We start from the raw sequence: 25,507 nt of genomic DNA on the forward strand, positions 1-25,507 counted from the left end.
GTGAAATCAGTTGTTTTTCCAAGGGAGTTAGGCCCCTCAAAGTGTTATGAATTTCTGGAAAATCTAAGCCATTTCAAATGGCCCCTTTGGGCTTTCGGCCGGCTTTAATGTTGCTGTGACAAGTTTTGCAAAACTTGAAAAGATTACCAGTGAAAGCAAGATGTCTTACATTTTGGAATATCTCTTCCCTGAACTCGCAATGTTTTTCCAGATACGACCTAGAAAGCTTACTTATTTGCTTGGGGAACCACAATCCTTTGCAACAAAAGCAAATCTGATCTGGGCCAAGCTTAACATTCCTATTGAATGTAGCTATGTGAGCTTTTATTTCAATAGATTCTAATGATTGATTCTAATAGTCCTATTTTCCTGAGCTATATCAAGTCTAATCTCCTGACTTCGAAGTGCATTCCGAAGATTTTCTACTTCCCTATTAGCACTAAGGCTTCTATACTGACTAACTCTTTGACTTATATTTCTAATTGCATCGATCGCTGCTTTTCGAGCAGCTAATCGTGCGCTTTTTCGAGCAAGTGTGTTTCTCGCCTGCTCGACTGCCCTGCGATCCCTACCGGCCCTAGCCCTATCACGCTCTCTTTCTAATAAGCGTTCCTGTGTATCTCTTGCCAGTGCTCGACGCAGGGTATTTGTTTCTTGCTCACGCGCGCGATACATGGTATCCAAGCGCCTTCTTCTATGGTTGACAGTGTTTTGTTCCGGCTCCATAGCCCTTTATATTTTGTGGCCTTTCAGAATCGGCTGCTTGATCGGCTGCTTGATCAACTGCGCGAAGAGCAGGATCCAAGCGCCTTTCGCTATGGCCAGCAGTATTTTGAACCTGCTCCACCGCTCGATTCTCGCTATTTTGTCGCCTTGCAGAACGACGTCGAGTATTGGCTGCTGGCTCAGCAGCTCGATTCTCGGTGATTTGCCGTCTTTCAGAACGACGACGAGTATCGGCTGCTTATTCAACCTCACGAATCGCGGAGTCTATACGCATTTGAAAGCGTCGCAGAGTATGCTTGTTCAGCTGCGCGAATAGCAGGATCTTACCGCCTTTGAGAATAAGACTGAAAGTTAGATTCTTGCTCAAGCGCACGAACAGGACGATTCAAGCGTCTCGACCTTCGCGACACTGTATTAACGCCCTGTTCTGCATTCCTGACTAACGAGTCTTCCCTACGCCTACTCTGAGATACTGTATTTGCCACCCTCTCCACCTCTGAATAGCCTTCATTTTCCCTATTTATCCTATTTCACCTTCTTGCACGTTGAGAAGCAGTGGGTCTATTTAGACGAGGCATTGCTAAGAATTATATAGACGACCTAATAAAATATTTATAAATATATATATCAAATATTTAGAAATTATTATTTATTGAACACAGAAAAAATACTTAACAGAAAAATAATAATATAAGAATAAGTATTTAAAAAGAATCAAGCTTATATTATTATTTAAAATATCAATATAATTTAATTAATAGTATTAGAACTAGTATTAGACTAACGCTTGCAGCACTATTAAACAAATACGTGTAAATATGTAAAATATGTATGTATAGAAATATAAAAATTATTATTTTAAAAAGTATAATTCTTATATTTATAAAGACTTAAACTTTTAGTACTATTATGTTTATATACGCGGAATACGTATATGGATAAAAATATAAGAGTAAGCCTTTAAAAAGGCTCAGTTCTTATATTAATATGGGTAGAAAAGCGTGGGCGATATAAAAATAAAGAAAAATTAACTACAAATTTGATACTTATCAATGAGCGCAGCGACGAGACAGCAGCGGGCCAAACGGCAGCGACGTCAATCGAAGCAGCGACAGCACTCACGATCGCGTTATAATTTAAAAATCTAATTTTACGTTAATGTATGCACCTTTTTATTAAAAAATCGAATCTTTACGTTCAAAAAGGAGCTTAACACTTATTGGTTGGCAAAAAAACGTTTAAATCTGGAAAAATCGATTAAAAATCGCACTCGGCTCTAAAAAGATGTTGTTATAGCAAAATTTAGTCTTCGACTGACTGACTTCTTCTATCTTTTCTTTTACTATTTACTTTTTCAAGAAAAGCGCGGGAAAGCACCGTAAGCTAAGAGCGTGTTCTTCCATTTAGATTTAACATTTTCTAAGAGCAATGCTCTTATTAAAATTACATTCTATTCAACACTGGATCAATATATATTCAGTTATTGAAGAGTACCTGAGAAAAGCCAAGTTACCATAACCTATGATTGCCTAATGATTGTAGCGCCTGCCAGAAAACAGACTTCAAGCTTTTAGAATTTTACTTTTGTCTTACCAAAAGGGAATAGTTTAGACATATATTTTACTATAGTAAAAGAAGATAAATAAAAGGTCAGAAAGGAAAAATGCCACATATTGATAATATTATATTTGTTCAAAAACCGAGTTTCTCTCTTTATAAAGAGTGCTCATCGATTTCTATTTTCAAAGTGTCAACATAGACGTCTCTCTCTCTCTCTTACATTCACCTGCCACGCACTTGTAAATAACGTGGAAAAGCGCCCTAAGAGAGAGAAGCTAAGAGCGAGATTTAACACTAAAATTCTTTTCAACACTATATCTTTTCAATATACATATGTATATTAAATTATTGCAAAGTGGGAAAGAAAGGCAAAACATATGATTTCATTTATTTAGCATCATATATCAGCTACTTAGATATACATATGTATCAGCTACTTAGATAAAGCATTGCTCCGATCAAAATTATATAATAAGATAATATTTAAACAGATATTGATATTGGGCTTATTTCGTGGAGGCAGAACAATCATATTTCAAAGGGTGTACTTAATAATACAAATATTTTATTTGTGCACAAAATATCGCTTTAAGCATTTTTGCAGTTTTAAATATTGTTAGCGTCTGCCAAAAAGTCGATGCTCCGATCTATTACGTCATCGGCTGGCTGTCTCTGACGTCATATGCCACTCCTTGAAATCTTACACTCTTACAAATTTGCAATGTAATGGAGTTTTGGGCATTAAGTGTAAGAGTGGGCATTGCAAAAAGTTTTTTGGCAATTCGATAGAAATTTACAAGACTAATACAAAAATGAAAAAATATCGAAACATTTTTCAAAAGTGTGGGCGTGTCAGATTTGGGCGGTTTGTGGGCGTTAGAGTGGGCGTGGCAACATGAATCAACAAACTTGCGCTGCGTCTATGTCTCTGCAGTCTGTATGCTTAATCTCAACTTTCTAGCTTTTGTAGTTCCTCAGATCTCATCGTTCATACGGACGGACAGACAGATAGACGGACAGTCAAACGGACGGACAGACGGACATGGCCAGATCGACTCGGCTATTGATCCTGATCAAGAAAATATATACTTTATATGATCGGAAACGCTTCCTTCTGCCTGTTACATACTTTTCAACGAATCTAGTATACCCTTTTACTCTACGATTAACGGGTATAAGTAGCAAATATGATTATACAATCCTTAGCCAAATGCAGATCTTATTTTATTTAGACGTTCGAGTGGCATTTTGTAGAACTTTAATTTAGGTAATTTATAATAATGTTTTTATAGTTATTGTTTTTTAGTACTCACCTTAAATATCCACTCCATGATGTGTGTAAAGTTGGGCCCAAGCTCACGTTGACATTGTCGAGCTGTAGGTAAAATTTAAAGGGTCCTAATTTAAATTCCTATTCAAATGGCAAAATTTCCGTCAATCTGTGAGTATTTAATTCATTATTAATTGCAATACAAAAGAACATCAAGAATCAAAACAAAACACCGAAATGCAACTGCAGCTCTGCAGCAATAAGACCTTAGGAGACCGCTGGCAGCTATGCTGCGCTGCGATAAGACGGAAAATCACTAAGTTAGACCTCCGCTGGTCATATGAGGTGATCCTCACTGCGTAACGTTGATAATGTCCAAATATAATTAAATCCGATCCGCCCGTCGAAGCTTCTGCACAGCTGAATAATCTGGATGAGCTCTAGTCTTCCAATATATTTGGGCAGCTATCATTCGGCAGGTGGCCGGTTGCGTAACTTGTTGGCTGAAGGTTATGTCGGAGCGAACTGGGTTTAAACAATGAGCTTATGCGGGGGTCGACGAGACGGGGGCAACCAAATGCCCTTATATAGGCCTTGACCTTCTTTACGCCTTGGGGTCGAATCCCTGTGAAAACTGAGTTAGAAATGGGCACTCACTATATCGTATTGTTTACCTTTTTCCACTTTCACACAAATCACACACGGAAATTTATTTAAATATCCCTCTCGTTTTGGATTGGATTTATATAATTAAATTATATCACCACGTGTATGTGGTGTTTAATTGGGCAGCGTCAAAAATTGTGAGCGTTCGCCAAGAGGTTTTATCTGATAATGAATTAAGCTCTGGAAAGCTGCATGCCGGTGGTCACTGCTATAGGCTTTCCTTTCCCTAACTGTACAATCCCAAGATCATATTCTGTCCTGATTGGTCTAAGACAATTCTCTCACTTTTTTGGTTATACAAAAGCTGCTATAAATTAGGGCGAGGGTATCTTGAAGAGTTATTGCAGTGTAAAGTTTAAGTTGGTCAGTACAGCGTTGATGTTGGTATCTTTCTCTGAGTCGGGTACACAGATTAATCCAATTTCTATCAGCCGAATGTCGATGAGAGCGCGAGTAGAATTTTAAAGTTGGTCCTGAGAATAACAGATAGGCGAATTGGTACAAGAGGTGGTTTCAATGATCGGAACTTCGCCAGCTACTGTATCGTTACAAATGGTGCATTCAGGATTTCTAACTGCATGGTTGTCGCTGCTTCTTGTAATAGGCATATTGGTACAAAAAAATTTTCTTGAAATGACGATATTAAAGAAATTTACATGATAAAGGTTTGGCCTTGTTTGGATACGGTTTACAACAATTTCAAGCTAGGTGAGGTTATCCTTCTTTTCAACTTTGTACACTGATTCTAATCCTAGGGTTTTTAAAAATATTGTCTGGTTAAAGGAGGAGTATTCTGAGATAATCCAATATCAAACAGTCTCGATTTCCACCGTCCAAATATACGTCGTCAAAAAATTCCCCTTTGTTGTAAACCGTTCCTCCCTCAGGCGACCTTCTATATATTTACTAAGTCATATTAATCTCCATTGTGATTATCCCCATTTAATTATTAATCGTTGAATAAGTTCTAGTAACTTAGTAATAATAAAAATAAAATAAAAGCGTTCATCATTGAATTTCAAATTTAAATCGTTGCTTCAAAACTATCGATACTATATAAAAATTTATTCCATTATTTGTCGCTTAATTCTAATCGATATTTACTATTTTCACGTTAATATTCAAGCTACGTGTAATTTGTCGGACGCTAGTTCCTGGAGGAATTATAATAATAATCGCGGCTATGCCGTACTTACGAAAGATCTCACGAAGTCAGCAGGCCTGATGACGTCCGATGTTAGGTTGATTTTTGCGTTAATAGAGATTTTATGAAGAAATGCTCTCTACAGGCTCGAAGTCCAACAATACGTACACGTTAAAGCTACATCTAATGTTCGGCTTAACCAACTTTCAACCTTAAACCGAATGCTACCGAAATTGAATTGAATTTAAAAATTTTTATAACGATCACATGTCGCAGACATCGATCAGCGCGGTGTGGGCAGATTCCGCCCACATGATGATCCGCATGTGGAATGCGCCGTCCGCTGGGGTGTGCACGTGACGCCTTAGATGCAACGGAGGACTTCGCTCGTGCCCAGTTTTGAATTTCAATGCCTGTGTCCATTAATAACCTTAATTAGAAGGCTGATCCCAAACTGTACAGAATCCACATACTTGATTTAGTTCAAAATAAGTATCACCAGATTCTGTCTGAATCGGTGCTTCAGCTGGTCTTTACGATTTGCACGTGACTTGTTGAACACGCGATTTTAATTAAATTCGCACAAGCAATACGTTATACGTCTTTCTTAATTCAGATCAGTATAACAAGGGACCGAACTGACGCCGACAATAAAGGCGGTAAGCTTTTAACAGCCGCAGAGTTGCATTTCGGGTGATCTCGCGTTAGGAAATGTATAACAAGAGACCGAACTGATGCCGACAATTTTTTTTTATACCCGTTACTCGTAGAGTAAAAGGGTATACTAGATTCGTTGAAAAGTATGTAACAGGCAGAAGGAAGCGTTTCCGACCATATAAAGTATATATATTCTTGATCAGGATCAGTAGCCGAGTCGATCTGGCCATGTCCGTCTGTCCGTCCGTCTGTCCGTCCGTCTGTCCGTCCGTATGAACGTCGAGATCTCAGGAACTACAAAAGCTAGAAAGTTGAGATTAAGTATACAGACTCCAGGGACATAGACGCAGCGCAAGTTTGTCGATTCAGGTTGCCACGCCTACTCTAACGCCCACAAACCGCCCAAAACTGCCTCGCCCACATTTTTGAAAAATGTTTTAATATTTTTTCATTTTTGCATTGGTGTTGTAAATTTCTATCGATTTGCAAAAAAACTTTTTGCCACGCCCACTCTAACGCCCACAAACCGCCCAGAGCTGCCACGCCCACACTTTTGAAAAATGTTTTGATATTTTTTCATTTTTGTATTAGTCTTGTAAATTTCTATCTATTCGCCAAAAAACTTTTGGCCACGCCCACTCTAACGCCCACAAACTCGACTATAGCGTTCTCTCTTGTTTTCTTTTAACTTATTGCGTTATTAATTGGATCTTCTCTTATTATGAGACTAACAATAATTATTCAAATCTTATTATATAAATTAGTTTAAGTACAATATTAAATAGTTGTATTAGTTAGAGACGGCCCTAGGATTTCTTTGCTGGGCTGGAGAATCTTTGCGCTATAGTCTGCTGTGACTACATACACGCGTGAGCGACTTCGCGAGAGGATTTTCGTGTGCGGCGAGCTTTGCTTGATGTTTACTCTTTCTCATCTGGATTTCCTCGTTGACGAGGTTTATGTTGAGGTCTCTATGGATGCTTTCGCTGCGTAGGTACGGTATCAGCACGGTATTGTACAGAAGTACTTTGTATTCCATACTAAGCGGACAGTTGCAATTAATAAGCCAGTGGAGATTGCCTGCTTTAAGCTTCATATGAGTCCTTTTAGATTCTATATGTCGCCGCCAGGTGAGGCGTCTATCTAGGTGAACCCCGAGATATGTTACTACGTCTGATTGTGGGATGAGTGTATTGTTTAGGGTACATGGCGGGCAGGTTTGTCTATTCAGTGTCTCGGAGAGGAGCATGACGTCATTATTTTTTTTTTCGGATAGGAACTGGGTTTTAAACATTGGTTGTGAATTCTTATTTTTGTTAAGTATGTTCATGACCATTTTTGCATTAAAGTTCTTTTCCTTGAGCGCTTCTACGATTTCAGTGGTCGAAACAGTTGCCTCAATCCCGTTGAGAACAACCTATAGGCCCCTTGCGCTTTTTAGTTGGTATGTATAAAAGTTTTTTCCTGCATCGTCCAGGAATTTGGTTAGGATACGATGGCTAGCCTCGGTGTGAGTTTGAACTTTTGTTTCATTAATGTTCCCTTTTCTTAGGGGGATTATGTAGAACGAGTTTTCTCCTATTAATGTCGCTATTTTGTTCACTAAGGCACTTGAGCTTTTTTCGCGAATGTATATTGGAGGAGGCTTAACCTTCTTAGGTTCCTCTTTGGATGGCTTTGCCGTTTGTACACTTTCAGCAGTAGAATTTGCCAGAAGCTCAAATCTGTTGGTGTTTGCTGGCGTTTTATTAGTGACATCGTCTCGTGTAATTTTTGCCTTATTTTCGGATTGTTGATTTTTATTATTTTGAGGGCTGAGTTTTCTTTTAATTGTTATGTAGCGTTCCATTCCAGTCTGTATGGTCGACCCGGCGTTCTTGTTTATGTTTTGGTTTTCTGCTAGCACAGCGGAACCGTTGAGTTGCGTTTTTGTTTTGATCGCTGGCTCAGGGCGAGCAAGTACTTGCGTTGACGAAATTGAGCAAGCCGATGATACCGTTCCAGTTGTTGTTGTGATTGCAGTTGCAGTGGTTGTTGTTGTCACAGTACTAGTCACCGTAGGCTAGCGTAAAGAAATTTCGCAAGTGTTTGGTGCTTGCGGGTTTTGTGACGAAGCTAGTAATGAGGGAGAGCAAGAACGCGCTCTTTCTTGAGTTGTTGGCAAAAGTAAATTCGTCGGGTTAGGGGTGATTGACCGCTCGCTGTCTGCAGAAGTCGCGGAGACGTATGAGAAGTACGCGTTGTTTCGTTGTAATGAGAGCCGGCGGTCGTCTTGCTCGCGTTGACGCTGAGCGCGAACGTCGTTCTAACTCATAGTTGTTGTTTTTATTTGCTTTTATTTTTTTGTTTTTGCTCTTTTGTTTGAAGATGTAAAAAAAAAAAAAAAAAAGGCGGTAAGCTTTTAACAGCCGCAGAGTTGCCTTTCGGGTGATCTCGCGTTAGGAAATGTTAATTACTTATCCTAGACAAAGTGGTAGGGCTGCCATATCAATTACCTGGAACTCCACTAGTTATCGCTTTAGATAATAAATCGAAATCTTGAATTCTTGAAAATGGTTTAAAACCGCCCTCACATATGTTTTGTGCTTTTAATTACTTTTTTATTTCTTCTGCAGTAAGGGGTCGTAAATCATTAGAGTAAATAGCACCTTTTGTGGTATTGAGCGTTGAGTGTTCCGAAACTTCATTTTCGAGCCCTTCCATGATTTTAAATCCTAGTAGTTTAAATGCTTGGAAGCCATTTTTGGTTTTAGCCAAAAGATTCCCGTCACCTGTCTTTTTAGCAAATATAACTTCTCCATTACAGGTAAAGTCAATTTGTTTTTTTTTATCAAAAACGGTGAAACATTTTCCATAGATTCATTGTCTTTACGTTTTATAATTAGAAACCTTGGTTCGGACCGAATTTGTTGATAGCGTAACTGTATGGGAACTGTTTTTTTTTATTTCTTTGTTTTAATTTTTGGTTCGTAACTTTTTGGTTAACTGTGATTAGAGATAACGCGCGAATAAACACTTGCGGAGACACGTCTGGTCAGTACGAAAGTCAAACTCGAACTGAGTGGGCTGAAAATATTCTAACACGTAAAACGAAGCGTGTCCGACCATATTTAGTATATACATATATATCAGTCCTACTAGTTAATGTGCTAAATTTCGCTAAAATAAGAAATTTTCAATTGTAAGTATGCACACATACTCACTACCAAATAAAGTGGCTGCATAGTGCAAAACCAATATATGGCCGTTACGCAACTTGTTATTTTAATGTGTTACTTCAGACCAAGTGTACCGGCTGTGCTGAAAAGCGGCCAATCCGGTCCAAGCCCAATCCAGAAGCGAAGCACCGCCATAGACTCCTTGCACCCCCAGCGCTGGTGCGCTTCGTGAATAGACAAACGATCACACATTTTCCGGGCTGCCGTTGGGAATCCTTGCCATCAAACAGGTGCCAAAGGTCAAGTAGCAGATCTACAGCCAACCTCAACGCTGACGCCGCACACTGCAAAACGGGGCACTGGCTACTGAGAATTCAACTCCCCCCCGACTACCGGAAAAGCAAGTCCATATAGCGTCTGACGGTCTTTCAGCTGATATAAAATTGAAAAACAATCGTGGCAGAAAGTTTTCAATTATCATAGCTTTCGGGTCTTTCAGCTGCCAGAAATTCCTAACTATGTTATTTGTAAACATGACAGCTGTGGAGACACAGTCTAACAGCCTTATCTTTGTTATCAGTTGCGTGAGCATCTAAGCTCTTCCCTTTCGCGCTCTACCTTTTTATACCCGCTAATCGTAGAGTAAAAGGGTATACTAGATTCGTTGAAAAGTATGTAACAGGCAAAAGGAAGCGTTTCCGACCATATAAAGTATATATATTCTTGATCAGGATCAATAGCCGAGTCGATATGACCATGTCCGTCTGTCCGTCTGTATGTCCGTCCGTATGAACGCTGTGATCTCAGGAACTACAAAAGCTAGAAAGCTGAGATTAAGCATACAGATTCCAAAAACATAGACGCAGCGCAAGTTTGTCGATTTGCCACGCCCACTCTAACGCCCACAAACCGCCCATTACTGCCACGCCCACACTTTTAAAAAACTTTTTGATATTGTTTCATTTTTGTTTTAGTCTTGTAAATTTCTATCGAATTGCCAAAAAACTTTTTGCCACGACCACTCTAACGCCCACAAACTGCCAAAAACTGTCAGTGTTGATGTCTCTCCTTCGCACTTCCAATAGCTGAGTAACGAGTATCAGATAGTCGGGGAACTATAGCGTTCTGTATTGTTTTTATTACTCTCGCATCTACACCTTTAGCTTAGCATCTCTTTTTTGAAAAAAAAAACTAATAAAAATGCTCAACATTTTGGTGACCCCGACGTGATCTATGCATAAACAATGTGTAGTGCAAATTATACAAAGGTATTTAAAGCTTCAACTTTTATTCGCTGTTACTCATGAGTGATTTGTGCGTAAACAATTATAGTGCAGTCATACAAATCTGCTTAAGGCTTAAACTTTAATTCGCTGTTACTTCTGATAAGTGATTTGTGCATAAAAAATATTTATCTACAATAATAAAAAATTAAAGGCAGTGATCCCTAAAGCCAAGTAACGGAAGCTGCCGCTAATTCTTCAAAAATTGTTGTTGTGCTGTTGCCATGACTGCTGAAAATTGTGGAAACGTTACCGCTGATGCAAATTGGGTGACATTTTTGAGGCGCAAGGTGACTGCAATATATAATAGAGTGGAACCTTTAGCATATTCTTTATCAAGTTCTGCGTTAACTTCGCTTGACGAATCCGTTCATCATGTGAGGTTAGAGCTGATCGATAATCTGCAAAAAAACATTTCGGAGCGAGCTTTAAAAGCTTAATTTGGATGAAACTAAAAGCGATTTGAGTGGGAAATTTGATGATGTTGTCGTGCGCTTAAATCCTCAGCTTCATCTGGGAATGTAGGCCTCGCCTTCTCCTCATGAAAGATCGCAGGCTGGAGAAACCCTTGCTTCTGACTCACATCATGCCGTATAGCACTCTGAATTGCCTGAAACACCTGCTGCTCTTCTTGCACAGGATCTTATTAAAGATGTTGCGCTCCTAGCCACTGCCACCGTATTAGTGACGAACCGTTCAAGAATCTTCCTTCCTGGCCGTGCCCTGCTCGACTCTGGATCTGAGCTGCACCTTAAAAGTGCCAGATGGTTCGTCAGTAAACATTTCAATGCGATCTCGAACGTGTAACTACTCGGCCGACGTCAATGCTGCCACCAATATTATACAAAGTAAGCCCTGCTTAGACATTAACATTTGCAACTGGAACATTCCCAAAAATCTTAAGCTCGCGGACAAAGAGTTTCATCAAAAGAGTTTTTCAAAAGCCTCTCATGGAAAATCTCCGCCCACTATGAGATCAGGACAGCCATCTAGCTTACGTGTCTGGCTTTTACACTCTGTTAACCAAGATGGCCTTCGTTGAGTATATGGACAGCTAGAGACGTTTTCGTTGGAGTCAGTGACCAAAATTCAATCAGCGTCACGATGGACAATACAGCAGCAGGATCGACGAAGCGAGCACTGAATAAGCCGCGTCTGCTTTCAACGGGGGAGAGTATGTCGGGTCTCGCAGTTGCCATTTGTAAATAACCCAAGAACCACAAAATTTCTCGAAGAAAAAATAATCTTGGACTTCTGCAGTGGCCATTGACAACCCTGGATTTGTTTTGAAGAATTCGCAGCAATTTTGAATGGGCACGAATATTCCATGCCTGGGCGGGAAAATGGTGCTCAGGCGAACACTACAGGAAGCCTATGCATCGGTGGACGTTGCTCTCCGAAACACACATTTAGCTAAACCAGAGCGGTTCCTAGTGGACCAGCATTCTGTAGTAGCTTGCGCCTGAGGATGTAATTAACACGGATAGGATCCACACGGCAATATTCTGCGACACATCAGAAACACGGCTTACCACAACCCTACTTCCATCCAAAGTCTCTCCACCGAGATAAATCCTGGCACCGCCGACAATGCAGAAACCAGCGTGGTGGGTAGCACTCATGGCAGCCCTCATTAGGGCCAATGTGAAAAAACCGAGGAGCCATCACCGCCACCGGCAACCAATCTACTAAATTAAGTCCCTGCTCAAAAGCGAGACGACAGCATCTAAGGGGGCAATCAAGAGCTTACAAGCCACGTAGAAGACAGCTCTGCAGTACTGCCCAAGCTCACCAGGAATATGCCATTAAAGATCCAGGACCTGGTGGAATCCAAAATCGTTGTGAAAATAGGAATGCTGGCGCACACAGGAGCTTTCGTTAACGGTTTTAACAACTTTCCCAAACAAACACAAGGAGGCATCGTAGCGTATGTATGTTTGTTTGTCTGCTCGCTACGGAATACGTGCGGCTAGCTCAGTAGAGTTTGTGCGTTCGTCGCACCAAATTTATAGAATAACGTAATAACAGTAATAACACTCGCAGTTACGTTCTTGGATCTTTATTTGTGCTTGGACTTACAAAAGAATCTGATTATCCGGCCTTGGTGCTGGATGGATTGTCCACCGGCCTCGTTCCCCTGTCTCGCCGCTCCTGTCGTCCTGAATGTGGCGGACCTTCGTTGTTGGGCGCTCGTCGCTTGGGCTGAGAGTTGTTATCTTACGCAGACTTACGGCAGCTAACGGCTGTGATCCCCAAGGCCTGTGGAACAGCAAAACGTCAACCCCACGTCTGGTTCGGACTGGTGGCGCCGGTATCATGTTTGGATCGCACGGACACACCTAGGCGATCGCCTGGTTCAAGTTCGCGGTCTCCTACAGAGTTCTCCGGGTCTACACCACAATCCCTGCCGCTTATCCTGTGCCCTCCTTGGTTTGGCTTCGCCAGTTGGGCGCTTCTGGACTACTCGTGCTTCGTCGTACTGGACCTCAGCTACCTGCGTCTCAATTCGGAGACCTTCTCGTCCCGAACGTCTTGACGTAGCGATCTTGCTCCTTGTTGACTACCACGGCTGTAGCTCCTCTGCTGACTTCGTTCTCACGTTGTTGACTCGTACACTTGTTCTCCTCGACTGACTGTCGCGCTTCCAGCGTTCGGCCTGTTTATATAGGCCTCCTCTAACGGTTTACCATTTTGGTCTCCAGTCTCCGGATCCACGATGTCCCGTTATTTGCCGTTGAGCCTGCTGACTCTCCAAACTCTCTTCTCGGTAAGTCCGGAGTCTCCACCCTCTCTTCTCAGTAAGTTCGGAGTCTCCACCCTCTCTCTCTCCATTTCCCGAGTCTCCAAACTCTCTTCCTCTAGAGTCTACAAACTCTCTTTCTCCAGCCCAAAGTCTCCAAACTCTCTTTCTCCGGGCTTCGCACTGCCGTTACTACGCTTTGCCTTGTTGCGTAACTGGCAACGGCAGGCCCTCCTCATGCGATCACCATCCGCATTTGTGCGGAGTTTCAACTCCTCACATCTCCCCCTTTCTTCGGGAAAATGTAGAATCCGGCCTTGCAGCTACCGCGGAACACTCCTGAGATCTCGTTGACGCTTCCAGCTCCGTGACGCTACTTCGTCCACCACTCTTCTTCCCGAATTCCGCGTTTTCGTCTTCTCGCTATCTGGTCACACTACTAGCCGTCGTTCGATTGTTTCCGATAACCTTTGATGGCGCGGCGTTGCCACTCGATGACCATAGTGTTTCCATAGTGTGACCCGCCATGTGCTGCCTTTTCCGATGTTTCTGCCCATCGATTGACACTATCGAGTGCCGATCGACCGCCTTGTGATCGACGCGCTCCCTTCCCTAAACTTTGATGACTATACAAAAAATTTTGGCGGTAAGTTGGAATATAAACAAAACGTTTCATCCTTGTAATCCTCGACTTTTTTCCCTGCAGAATTATTTGGCATGCCTTGCGGTACTGCTGTACCGCACTTCCCCTTTCCTCGGGAGTATTTGGGTTCCTTGGTCCGGTGGTTGTTGAGGAAGGATTCTGGTTCGCTCGTGGTCCGTATCCGTTGACTCTCGCCTTGGCCTGACGCTAGAACGGTTGCTAGATACGTAATCTGCACCCGTTGACTCTCGCCCTGGCCTGACGCTAGAATGGTTGCCGAGCCTAGTCCGTTCTCAGGTGCTGTCACTCTCAACTTCCCTTTGTTTGTGCCTTACTCTTCCCTGGTAGTGGTTGTCGCGGCAATACTCTGGTTCGCTCGCGGTCCGCAGCCGTTGACTCTCGCCTTGGCCTGACGCTGTAATGGTTGTCGGACTCGCAGTCTGCATCCGTTGACTATCGCCTTGGCCTGACGCTAGAACAGCTGCTGAACCCAGTCCGTTCTCAGGTGTTGTCGTTCTCCTGCATGCCTTCCCTGCTTCCCTCCGATGGATCCAACTCCACGTTCTTGTCACCATTCTCCTCCTGATCCTGCTGTTTTAGGTCGCTAACATGTACCGTGCGTTCCTTTTTGTTCTTCCGATGGAGATTCGCCACTATCACTGGCGATATGAAATCCACAATTTGGTACGGTCCATTGAACCTCGGAGCTAGTTTGGCCGCAAACCCTTCAGCCGCTTTAGACAAATGGTAATCCTTGGCCCACACCACTTCACCAATCCTCGGCTTCCACTGCCTTCTCCGCAGGTTGTAATGCCTTGCTTGGTCTTGGGACACCCTCTCTAGGTTCCTCCGCACAATCTCGAAGACCTCTCTCATCTTTTCAGCGTTTCCTTCTGGTGACTCTGGTTGCCTTCCTGTACCTAGCGTTTCTCTGTCATAGAGTGCGTTCGGTAGCCTCGGCTCGCGGCCTTGTGTCAGAAATGCCGGTGAGTAGCCTGTGGAATCTGAAATACTGGAATTCACCGCAAGCATGATCTCGGGCCATCTTTCATCCCAATTCCTCTGGTTCTGTCCGGCAAACTGCGCTATCATTGTCTTCACAGTGCGGTTGGCTCTCTCCATCGGATTCTCCTGTGGGATATACGGTGCCGTAAATTGCTGCTTTATCCCCATGTCGTTGAGGAACTTCTTTAAAGCCCGGCTCGTGAACTGCACACCGTTGTCCGTGATCACCACCTTCGGTACTCCAAATCGTGAGACTATGCGTTCCCTGAACGCTTTCTGCAACGTTTCCGCCGTGGCTGTTCGCAAAGGCACCAACTCCGTCCATTTCGAAAACCTGTCGATCAGTACCAACAACATACTGTTTCCGTGCTACGATCTTGGTAGTGGTCCGACGAAATCGGCGCCCAGGGTTCCTCCGGGATCTGTGTCAACATCTTTCCCGCCGCCTGCCGCTGATTCGGTTTGAACCTTGCGCAGTCCTCGCATTTCCGAACGTAGGCCCTTGCGTCTCTCTGCCGTGCAATCGTTTTCCGACAGCCTACATGTCCGGCTGCTGGGGAGTCGTGGTTTTCGCGCAAGACAGTTTCCCTCAGCTGCCGCGGAACACATAGCTTCCAGGTCACTATATCTTCGTTCCCTGCTCTATGCGGAATCTGCCTGTAAAAGGTGCTACCCTCCCACACGTAGTCTGGGAACTTTTGAGGCTGTGCTTTGATCTTTTCTCGCATTTCCTTGATCCATCTGCACTCTGATTCGGCCCCCTTGTCCTGCGTTCTTCTCAGCACATCGGGTTCTGCTGAGACCGACTCTGGCAGTGGCTGCCTCGACAACGCGTCTGCTACCACGTTCAATTGGCCTTTCCTGTATGCTACCTCGAAGTCGTACTGCTGCAGCTCCAACGCCCGTCTGGCAATTCTTCCCGAAGGGCTTTATATGCTGTTCAGCCACTTCAGCGCCATATGATTCGTCACTACCTTAAAGTGGTAGCCCTCAAGGTACGGCTTTAGCTTCCGGATAGCCCACACAATTGCCAAGCACTCCTTTTCTGTTGTTGAGTAGTTCTTCTCGGCTCCGTTTAGGGTCCGGTTGGAGTATGAAATGACCCTTTCGCCCTCTTCTGTGTCCTGTGTGAGGATTGCGCCAATCCCGTAGTCACTGGCGTCCGTTTGCAAGATGAACGTTTTCCCGAAGCCGGGGCACGCCAAGACTGGGTCGGTAACCAATCTGTCTTTTACCTTCTCGAAGGCTTGCTGGTGGTCCTCTGACCATGTCCACTTGGTACCCTTGCGGAGGAGGTCGTTGAGTGGCCTTACAATGCGCGCGAAGTCAGGCACGAAACGTCAGTACCACGATGCGACTCCAAGGTATTGCCTCAGCTCTCGGACCGATGACGGTGGTTCTAGCTGGGCTATGGCTGCTACCTTTTCTGGGTCCGTGCCTATCCCTTGGCTTGTGACGCGGTGCCCTAGGTACAGAAGTTCTTGTTTGAAGAACTGGCATTTCTTCGTGTTTATCTTCAGGTTCGCTTTCTTCAAGCGGCGGAATACCTCCCTGAGGTTTCTCTTGTGCTCCTTTAGGGTGCGGCCAATCACGATGATGTCGCAAATGCATGTGGCGACATTTCCGGTCCAATCACCGGATCCAGGGCCCGTTGAAATGTGGCCGACGCGGAGTGTGGCCCAAATGGCATAACTTTCCATTGGAACAGCCCTTTCCCTGGGGCCGTGAAGGCCGTGAAGCCCCGGCTTGACTCTTCCAGCGGTATTTGCCAATACCCATCCTTTAGGTCTAGACTGCTTATGAAGCGCGCCTCCCTTAGTTGGTAGAGAATATAGTTTATCCGTGGCATCGGGTAGGCATCCTTTATGGATTTCGCGTTTATCTGCCTGAAGTCCACGCATAGTCTCCATTTTCCCGTTTTCTTCTTTACCATGACTATGGGTGAGCTGTACGGGCTCCTTGAATGCTCTATCATCCCCCTCTCCAGCAGTTCGTCCACCTTCGCGTTGATCTCCCCTTGAATCTTTGGACTACTGCAACCGACAACTTCTCCTCGAGCCACCCATTGCGTCTGCCTCTGGCCGGTATTCGGATTTCATGCCCGGGGCACTTTATCTCGGCCACGACTTGCGTGAGGAAATTCCACCCCAACACCAACGTATCCACAATCCCTGGTAATATTAACAGGCTCATGACGAGTGGCCTGTTGCCGAACTCCACTCCTATTTCGAGCTTTGCGTTGATTTCGCCGCACCTTCCATCTGCCAACCTAACCTGCCGTCGTATCCTTGTAATCGCTCCACGAGCAGCCAGCTTGTCCGCCAGCTCTTCACTTATGAGGCTTGCTGTTGCCCCGGTGTCGATCGGGGCCTTGTACGTGTCCCCACCGATCGTTACCGTTGCGTACAACTGCTGCTCCTCCTCGATTAATTTTCCAGTTAGTTTGAAGAGGCGGCACCCTGCGACCCCTGCTCGCCTCTCTGCGGCTGAGATCGCTGACCGTTTCCCGCTCTCTGGCAGCATTCCGTACTTCGGACTCCTATTTTTCCGCACATCCAGCAGAACAGCAGCCTCTGTTGTCGTCATCCTCTTGCCCAAGTATCCCCTGGGCAGGAAGTACGTCTGGAAACTGTCTATGAACTCGGCCCAAGTCCTCCAGTGCTTGTTGTTTGCTATGTACCATTTCAGAGCCTTCCCCTGCATTAATTCCGGCATGGCTCGGGGAATCATGTTCAGGTCCAAACCGTACGTGTTTGCAGACCACTCCACCTTCTCCAGGAATTCGAGAGGCTTTTCTTCTCCGTCAAAACGAAAAGACCATTCTCTAACTTGCTTCGCCACTTTTCCGTAGTCCGGCTGGCTGGGCCTGGGTCTTTCTGTACTTGGCCTCCTTTCCCTGCTCGTCTCCCTCCGCTGACCTTCCCGCTGCATCTCCTCCATGCTCAGACTTGCGATGAGGTCTTCGCCCTCGGGGTTTGTTACCTTTACGCTTGGACCTGGTCTGTCTGGATATGCCGCCTCCAATTCTGTCCAGACTGCTGTGAGCTGTGGGTCGTTTTGTCTCTGCGTAGTACTCCGCTAGGGCCTTTCGCATGTCTTCTGTCCTTCCTGACAGCGATAAGCGCAACCTCTGTGCGACATATGCAAAGTCTTCCTTTTTAAGACGATAGATCCAATTTCTACCCATACTGCTGTCTCGTTCCGCTGTCTCGCCGCTCCTGTCGTCCTGAATGTGGCGGACCTTCGTTGTTGGGCGCTCGTCGCTTGGGCTGAGAGTTGTTATCTTACGCAGACTTACGGCAGCTAACGGCTGTGATCCCCACGGCAAACGCCAGTGGAACAGCAACACGTCAACCCCACGTCTGGTTCGGACTGGTGGCGCAGGTATCACGCCTGTTTGGATCGCACGGACACACCTAGGCGATCGCCTGGTTCAAGTTCGCGGTCTCCTACAGAGTTCTCCCGGTCTACACTACAATCCCTGCCGCTTATCCTGTGCCCTCCTTGGTTTGGCTTCGCCTGTTGGGCGCTTCAGGACTACTCGTGCTTCGTCGTACTGGACCTCAGCTACCTGCGTCTCAATTCGGAGACCTTCTCGTCCCGAACGTCTTGACGTAGCGATCTTGCTCCTTGTTGACTACCACGGCTGTAGCTCCTCTGCTGACTTCGTTCTCACGTTGTTGACTCGTACACTTGTTCTCCTCGACTGACTGTCGCGCTTCCAGCGTTCGGCCTGTTTATATAGGCCTCCTCTAACGGTTTACCCCTTTGGTATCCAGTCTCCGGATCCACGATGTCCCGTTATTTGCCTTTGAGCCTGCTGACTCTCCAAACTCTCTTCTCGGTAAGTCCGGAGTCTCCACCCTCTCTTCTCAGTAAGTTCGGAGTCTCCACCCTCTCTCTCTCCATTTCCCGAGTCTCCAAACTCTCTTCCTCTAGAGTCTCCAGACTCTCTTTCTCCAGCCCAGAGTCTCCAAACTCTCTTTCTCCGGGCTTCGCACTGCCGTTACTACGCTTTGCCTTGTTGCGTAACTGGCAAGGGCAGGCCCTCCTCATGCGATCACCATCCGCATTTGTGCGGAGTTTTAACTCCTCACACGTACTACTGCAGCGACCGCGTGACTTGTCCGACGCTGTCCAGAGGCTGCAACCAGGGAGAAAAGTTGTCGTGGGCTTAGCTGACGACATTACCATTGTAATTGTGATTTTGAATGATTATGTTTTATTTGTTGGTTAGAACGAATTTTGCATCGATGCGCGCGATTCTTAATCTGAGTTTTTCATTGACTGTTTGCGCGGTCTTACTGACTGGTTGCGCGTCTCCTCTGACTGCTTTCTTAGTATACGTTTCTCATGGACTATTTACGCGTTCTAACTGATTGACTCCGCGAAATGTGTTTCGACTGTCCAGCTGCACGACCGCGTCATGACTGCACGACAGGCACCCGTACTCTGCTTTGACTTACGGTCAAAGGTCCAAGGTCCACCAATGTTCCGTTAGTTTGCGTCATCTTTTTGCTTGTCCAAAGTCCACACCCTTCGCCAACTCGAGCCAAAGGCCCAGCGCGGTTCCGGTACGGTACTGTTTCTCCGCTTTGCCGGGGTTCATGATCCATTATTTCCCGTCTCACCTGCCCGCTCTTGAATCGTCCTGCATTACAGCCTTCTTCGCTGTTGATAGGCAGCTCTCCTGCACACCGATTTGTGGGCAGTTTTAAGATTCCTCACATTGTTTGGATCCATTTGAAATAGAGAGTCAACACTATACCTCAAAATCCTCTTCGGATGCCCATCGATTTCATCCGCTTACAGCCATTACGGCTTAAAACAGCTATTGTAACCCCAACGAAAAGGATTTTCTTTTTTTTTTCAAACAAGAACAGGGCGGATCGGACAACTGTATGCATAGACTTTACTTGTTCGCTTGACCACTTGAACAACCGGACTTGGCATATCTACAAGATTAATACCGCAAACCGCTAAAAACTGTCAGTGTTGAAGAGCCTGCTTCGCACTTTCACTAGCTGAGTAACGGGTATCAGATAGTCGGGGAACTCGACTATAGCGTACTCTCTTGTTTTTACAAAAATAAAAGAAAACACGACGTTTGCTGGTTTGTTCGGTAGTAGGAACATAAAAAAAGCCTGCAAAACAAATAAACAAAGGTTAAGTGTACCGATGAGACAAAGTAACAGCAGTGACTTTCCAAACAAGTGCATATTTCAAGTAATCTAAGAGTCGGATAGCGGCCGAAGCGAATAGATGGCAATGGCTGAGAGCTCAAGTTTGGGACCTATGACGGAGTTCAAAATTTGGTGGATGGTGCGGAAGGGTCATGATTTATATGCCAGATTGAGTGGTTCTTCATGCGACAATAAATACTGCTTACATTGCTGCAAACTATGCCCCTTGCGCCAACAGTTAGGGTTCAGGTGTACCTTCTTTGCAGGTTGCTAAAGCGAGGCATTTCTGCCAGTATTCTCAGCATTGTGCCACTGGAGCGAGGTTGTGGCTGCGCAAGGCAGCGGATTTATTGTTTTGGGGAGAAACCTTGTCGAGACGCTCTGCATCGGGCGCTCGGCGATAGAGTCCCTGAGGGGAGCTCCTGTGGACGTTTCAAGAGGATCACCATGGATGATTAAAATTGTGACCAGTTTCTTCTTCATTCGGAGTCGTCTCCTCGAGGGATCACCAACGTGCCGTGAGGAGTTTCTACTGAGGAGGTGCCTCTGTGGCCCGTAGCTGATTAGTGATTGTGTGAAGAGGAACCGCAGTTCCAAAGCCGGTTTTAATCCGTGAGGTCTTCTCCCTACCAGCCATTAGGGAGCACCCATGTCTCCGCCATAGAGTCGCGTGTGTGCCTATAATATTTGACCAGGAGATTCCTGTTAGCCACATTTTCGTTCGCTAGACTCCTGTAGAACAGGAACTTCGTTTAGCCGTTGGATGCCTTTATCCAAAAAATACAGTATTTTATTCGAGCCGTATACCTCCGATAATTTGATGATTTAAATGCCAGTGAGTCTTTAAGACTAGCAGACAAGGACTTTCCGTGTCGGTCAGCAGAGCTGTATCTATTTAGTGGGACCTGATAAATTCGGTCGCCAGGACAACAACTAATGGACATGAAGCCTGTTCTTAATTGAATTCCTACGTATATATATCTGCCTAAAAATAGATTTAGTTTACATTTTAGTTGCTATCATTTAAGTTGTCCGTTTCAAGAAATATCTTTAATCGCATAGGTCAAGGCAAGAGCTCCGACTACATGGCTATTAAGAGAGTTGTTAGGGAAATTCCTATAGGATACCTTCTCGTGCTGAACAAATGGCTCGCGTGATCTCTCATTTCTTTCAGATTATACCATCGGAAGATCGATCTTCGTCGTTGGATATGAAATTGAACAGTGAGTTGTTGAAACCAAAGTAAGAATTTTCCGACGTCTCTTAAAGATAACTTGCCGCGACCAACGCAACGATAAATGATGAAGTTACTCCGATTAGAGTTGAACGATTTTTGTTTAAAGTATTGAACTAAAAGAGTCTAAATTTTGAATACGACTTAAGTTTTTAAATTTTAGTGAATAATAATGTGGCGTGTGCCTATTAAGAATTTAAGAGTAAACTAATGAAATTGTGTAGAGTCGAAATTCTCATAAGCATTGAATCCATAGGATACGAGGATAACATTGAAGTAAACTCTAGCCCAATTGTCCAAATTCTAGTTCTTTAATTCTATTAATTACTGGAGGATAATGTTCCAGTCTCTCCTTATTCTAAGAATTAGTATAGAGCTTATCACCCTAGGACAAAGACAATAAGAATAAATCATTGATGTTAAAATTTAAAGTGAACTGAACTCAGTTGATGTATTCGTGTGCGTAGGAAAATTCAAAGGGGTCACCAGAGCCGAGCTCTAAGGCGCGTGATCATAGGATGGGATGGCACAACGCGACCCTAATAACAGCCGTGGGTTCGCATCTCTGAATATCTCGTCATCTTTCTTATTTCATAAACTGTTTTCGAACAGATGATTCTGTTCTCTTTTACCGGTTATGTATTGCTCATTCTTTTGTCACAGCAGATAGTCGTGGAACTCGACTACAGCGTTCTCTCTTTTTTAATGTTTTTTCAATTAAATCTTGTTTTTCTTATATCTATTAGTATGCCAATATATTTTGAAAATTTCTCGTTCGCACTATCACTAGCTGAGTAACGGATATCTGATAGTCGGGGACCTCGACTACAGCATTCTGTCTTGGTAATAATTTTACCAGTAAGTTGGCAAAAAAAATTTTTTAAATTGATAAATAACTAGTCTTTTTTCAAACTTTTTAGGATCTGGACATCGAAAAACATTCATTTTTAAGAAAAACAGAAAATGGGATTCAATACAATCCAAAACGAGATACAATAAATCGGTTAAGAAAAGTAAAAGTTAAAAAAATTGTGGATGTGCCTCCCCCTTATCCAAATGGTTGGTATGGTATTCTTAAATCGTCTCAGCTTAAAGCTGGGGAAGCAACTTGTGTATCGTGCTTGGGGGAAGATCTAGTCATCTTTCGCACACAAAAAGATAACGTTTTTATCCTGGATGCATATTGCCCGCATTTAGGAGCTAATTTGGGTATTGGGGGAAGAGTTGTTGACGACTGCGTTATATGCCCTTTTCATCAATGGAGTTTTCGAGGGACAGACGGCTTATGCATCAATATTCCATATAGCACATCAGGTATGTAATCAACGTCTTAAGTTATAGTACAATTATATTTATTGTTATCGGACCAGGGGCACAAGCTTGTACTACGGTGATAAATTAGCAATTATACCAATAATAACAACAAATTTTAACAAATCGAACAAATCGAATATTTACAAAACTGATAAAATATGGAAAAAACGCTACCTTTTTTCTGGTTTATTTTGGATTTAAGAAAAAAGTTGAGTTCGGTGCACCAATTAGATCAAGGTAAAATTTACCCCATTTGCAAAATACATTAAAGATGCAAATTATTATACCCGTTACTCGTAAAGTAAAAGAATATACTAGATTCGTTAAACAGTAAATAACAGGTAGAAAAAATCCATACCGAGCATATTAGGTATACATCTAAGTATTAGAATAATACTTTCGTTATCACGTCGCGAATACTGAGTCGACTTAAGGATCAGTGTCGCCGCTGAATAACTCTGATACAAATAAAACACGAAGAGAATTTCTGTTGAACCGTTTTATTTCAATATCAGTTTAAGACTAAACTTTTTATTTTATTCTATTGTGGCCGCAAGCTGGCCAGCGTGGGATATGCTGACGTAGCGACAGTGGAGCGACTACAGCATTGGAGTTCGCTGGCTTAGCGTCTGGCTGATGTGCGGGCTACCTAATGGTTATTGTAGATAGGTCACTTCCCTGCCCTTAAGAAAGAAGATCGAGATCTCAGGAACTATAAAAGCTAGAATGTGGAGATTAAGCATACAGACTCCAGAGACATAGACGACATAAAGGTTTTGATATTTTTTAATTTTTTTATTAGTATTATAAATTTTTTATCGATCTGCAGAAAAACTTTTTGCTACGGCCACCCTAACGCCCATAAGCCGCCCAAAAATTCCACGTCCACACTTTTGAAAAAGGTTTTGATATTTTTTCATTTTCTTATTAGTATTGTAAGTTTCTTTTGCCTCGCCCACCCAAACTCCCACAAACCGCCCAAACCTGCTCCCCACCACACTTTGGAAAAATGTTTTGATATTTTTGTATTAGCCTTGTTAAACCACAAACCGCCAAAAACTGTCAGTGTTAAAGTCTCTCCATCCTACTTCCAATAGGTGAGTAACGGGTATCAGATAGTCGGAGAACTCGACTATAGCGTTCTTTCTTGTTTTATATTTATATCATATTTTTTTCTACATCTTTAAATCCTTGCATATTTAAATATATTTCTATAGTTTTCTTATTTATAAAACTAAAAGGATTTACTGAAAAAACTTCAGATTTTGAAGTCTGAATCTTCTTGTGGAACGTGTTAGAACCAAACAGATTCCATATCGATCTCAGGGTTCGGATCATGGATAGACATTTTTATTTATTTATTTTAGGAATGGTTATCTTATGTTATAGTTTTTTAGGAGTTGTAAGTTGATCAAGTCGAAAGGGAAGTTGTCCTGGTTGCAAGACTAAGGGAGACTCCGCTAAGCCCCAGCTTCAGGAAAGCAAGCAGTTAGCAGCATTGAAGCAGAAGGGATCAGCAACATATTAACGCAACAAATAAAGGCTCTGCAGAATGATATGCTAACCAAGCTAACAGAACAGATGGAGCAAATAATACAGGTAAATTTCGGGGCACATATACAGGTGCCACAAAGATCAGCCGAATCTATCCAAAACTTTAGAGGTTCGCCAGAATTAGGGGATACTAAGCTTAAGCAGATTTGAACAACCGTCAGGATAAGATCGGACAGATCATCAGCAGCTGGAAGCTGCGATTCAATGGAGCTCAAGACGGTCTTGGTGTGGATAAATTCTTATATCGAGTTTATCCTCTTGGGTTTCTTAACCCGGCAGAAGCTCAATTCCCGATTTGATTTGGTCTACGGCAACTCCAGCGTGCTCTTCGAAGGGAAGGCACGAGAGTTTTATTGGCGTTTTCACAAAGTGTCAGATAGATTTGGGATTGGCAGACAGAAGCTTTACGCCAGCGAATCTAGATGTCAATTAAAAAAGCAATTTGAGGAATTAGACGTAGATACTGACGGCAACCCGCCGATTTTCTGGCCACAGATTTTGAAGAATAAAACAATACCGGACATAACGACTAAATTAGATTAAACTTACTCTCGAAACATACAAAGAACTAGGAGCTTTTGCTGAGCAGGGAAAACTATTGGGGCTATCAGACATAAAAGTCAGGATAAGCGCCCGTATGCTGAAGTTCGCCTATTAGATAGAGCAGTACATGGCCTTTAGATACTGATGCGTCCATAAGTGCCGTGGGTGGAAGATTGGCCGAAGAAATTATTAGACAGCGAATGTGAATGTAAGAGGGTGGCAAAGACTGTAAATACGGCCGATGGCCAAATGCAAAAAGTGATAGGCCGATTTAAAACGCCGGTTCAGGAAATGACATAAGCGATAGAATTATATATTATTCCTTCTCTGAGCCAGGCTTTATATTTGGGAATTGATTTTTGGACCGTGATTGGACTCTTGCCACAAGAAATGAGTGTAGGGAATTGACCAGTGACGCTCTTGTCTTGTCTGACATAAAACGACCATCAGGCAATTATTGATCAATTTCTTTCTTTTGTTGTTTTGGGTTTGGGGAAAACAAGCATGCTTTCCCATTCTATAGATGTTGGCGAAGCCAAGCCCGTAAAACAAAGACATTTTCCTGTTTCACCAGCTGTTGAGAAGTAACTCCTCGAGGAAGTTAATCGTATGATTCAGATCGGCGTAATTGAGGAATCGGAAGAGCCCTTGGTCTTCCCCTGTAGTGTTGGTGCAGAAACCAGGGAAGGTGCGACTGTGCCTTGACACCAGAAAGGTGAACGCAGTGATAAAGAAAGTCGCGTATCCCTTGCCACAAATAGATGCTATATTGAGTCGCCTACCTAAAGCCAATTTTATTTTTAGCCAGGATCTGAAAGATGCCTATT

At 43.6% G+C, this 25,507-nt stretch overlaps 1 protein-coding gene across 1 annotated transcript in view; it reads left to right on the forward strand.

The window, feature by feature from the left end:
- The window catches only part of LOC26535507 (cholesterol 7-desaturase nvd), a 127,595-nt gene that overhangs the window by 40,876 nt on the left and 61,212 nt on the right, over positions 1-25,507 (forward strand). The window contains exon 3 of the mRNA XM_039373643.2: positions 22,190-22,583. Coding sequence (XP_039229577.1) covers positions 22,190-22,583 — 394 coding nt within the window. The remainder of the gene's footprint in view (positions 1-22,189; positions 22,584-25,507) is intronic.

The sequence above is a fragment of the Drosophila yakuba genome, chromosome 3L (genome assembly GCF_016746365.2).
Source record: "Drosophila yakuba strain Tai18E2 chromosome 3L, Prin_Dyak_Tai18E2_2.1, whole genome shotgun sequence".
Taxonomy (NCBI): domain Eukaryota; kingdom Metazoa; phylum Arthropoda; class Insecta; order Diptera; family Drosophilidae; genus Drosophila; species Drosophila yakuba.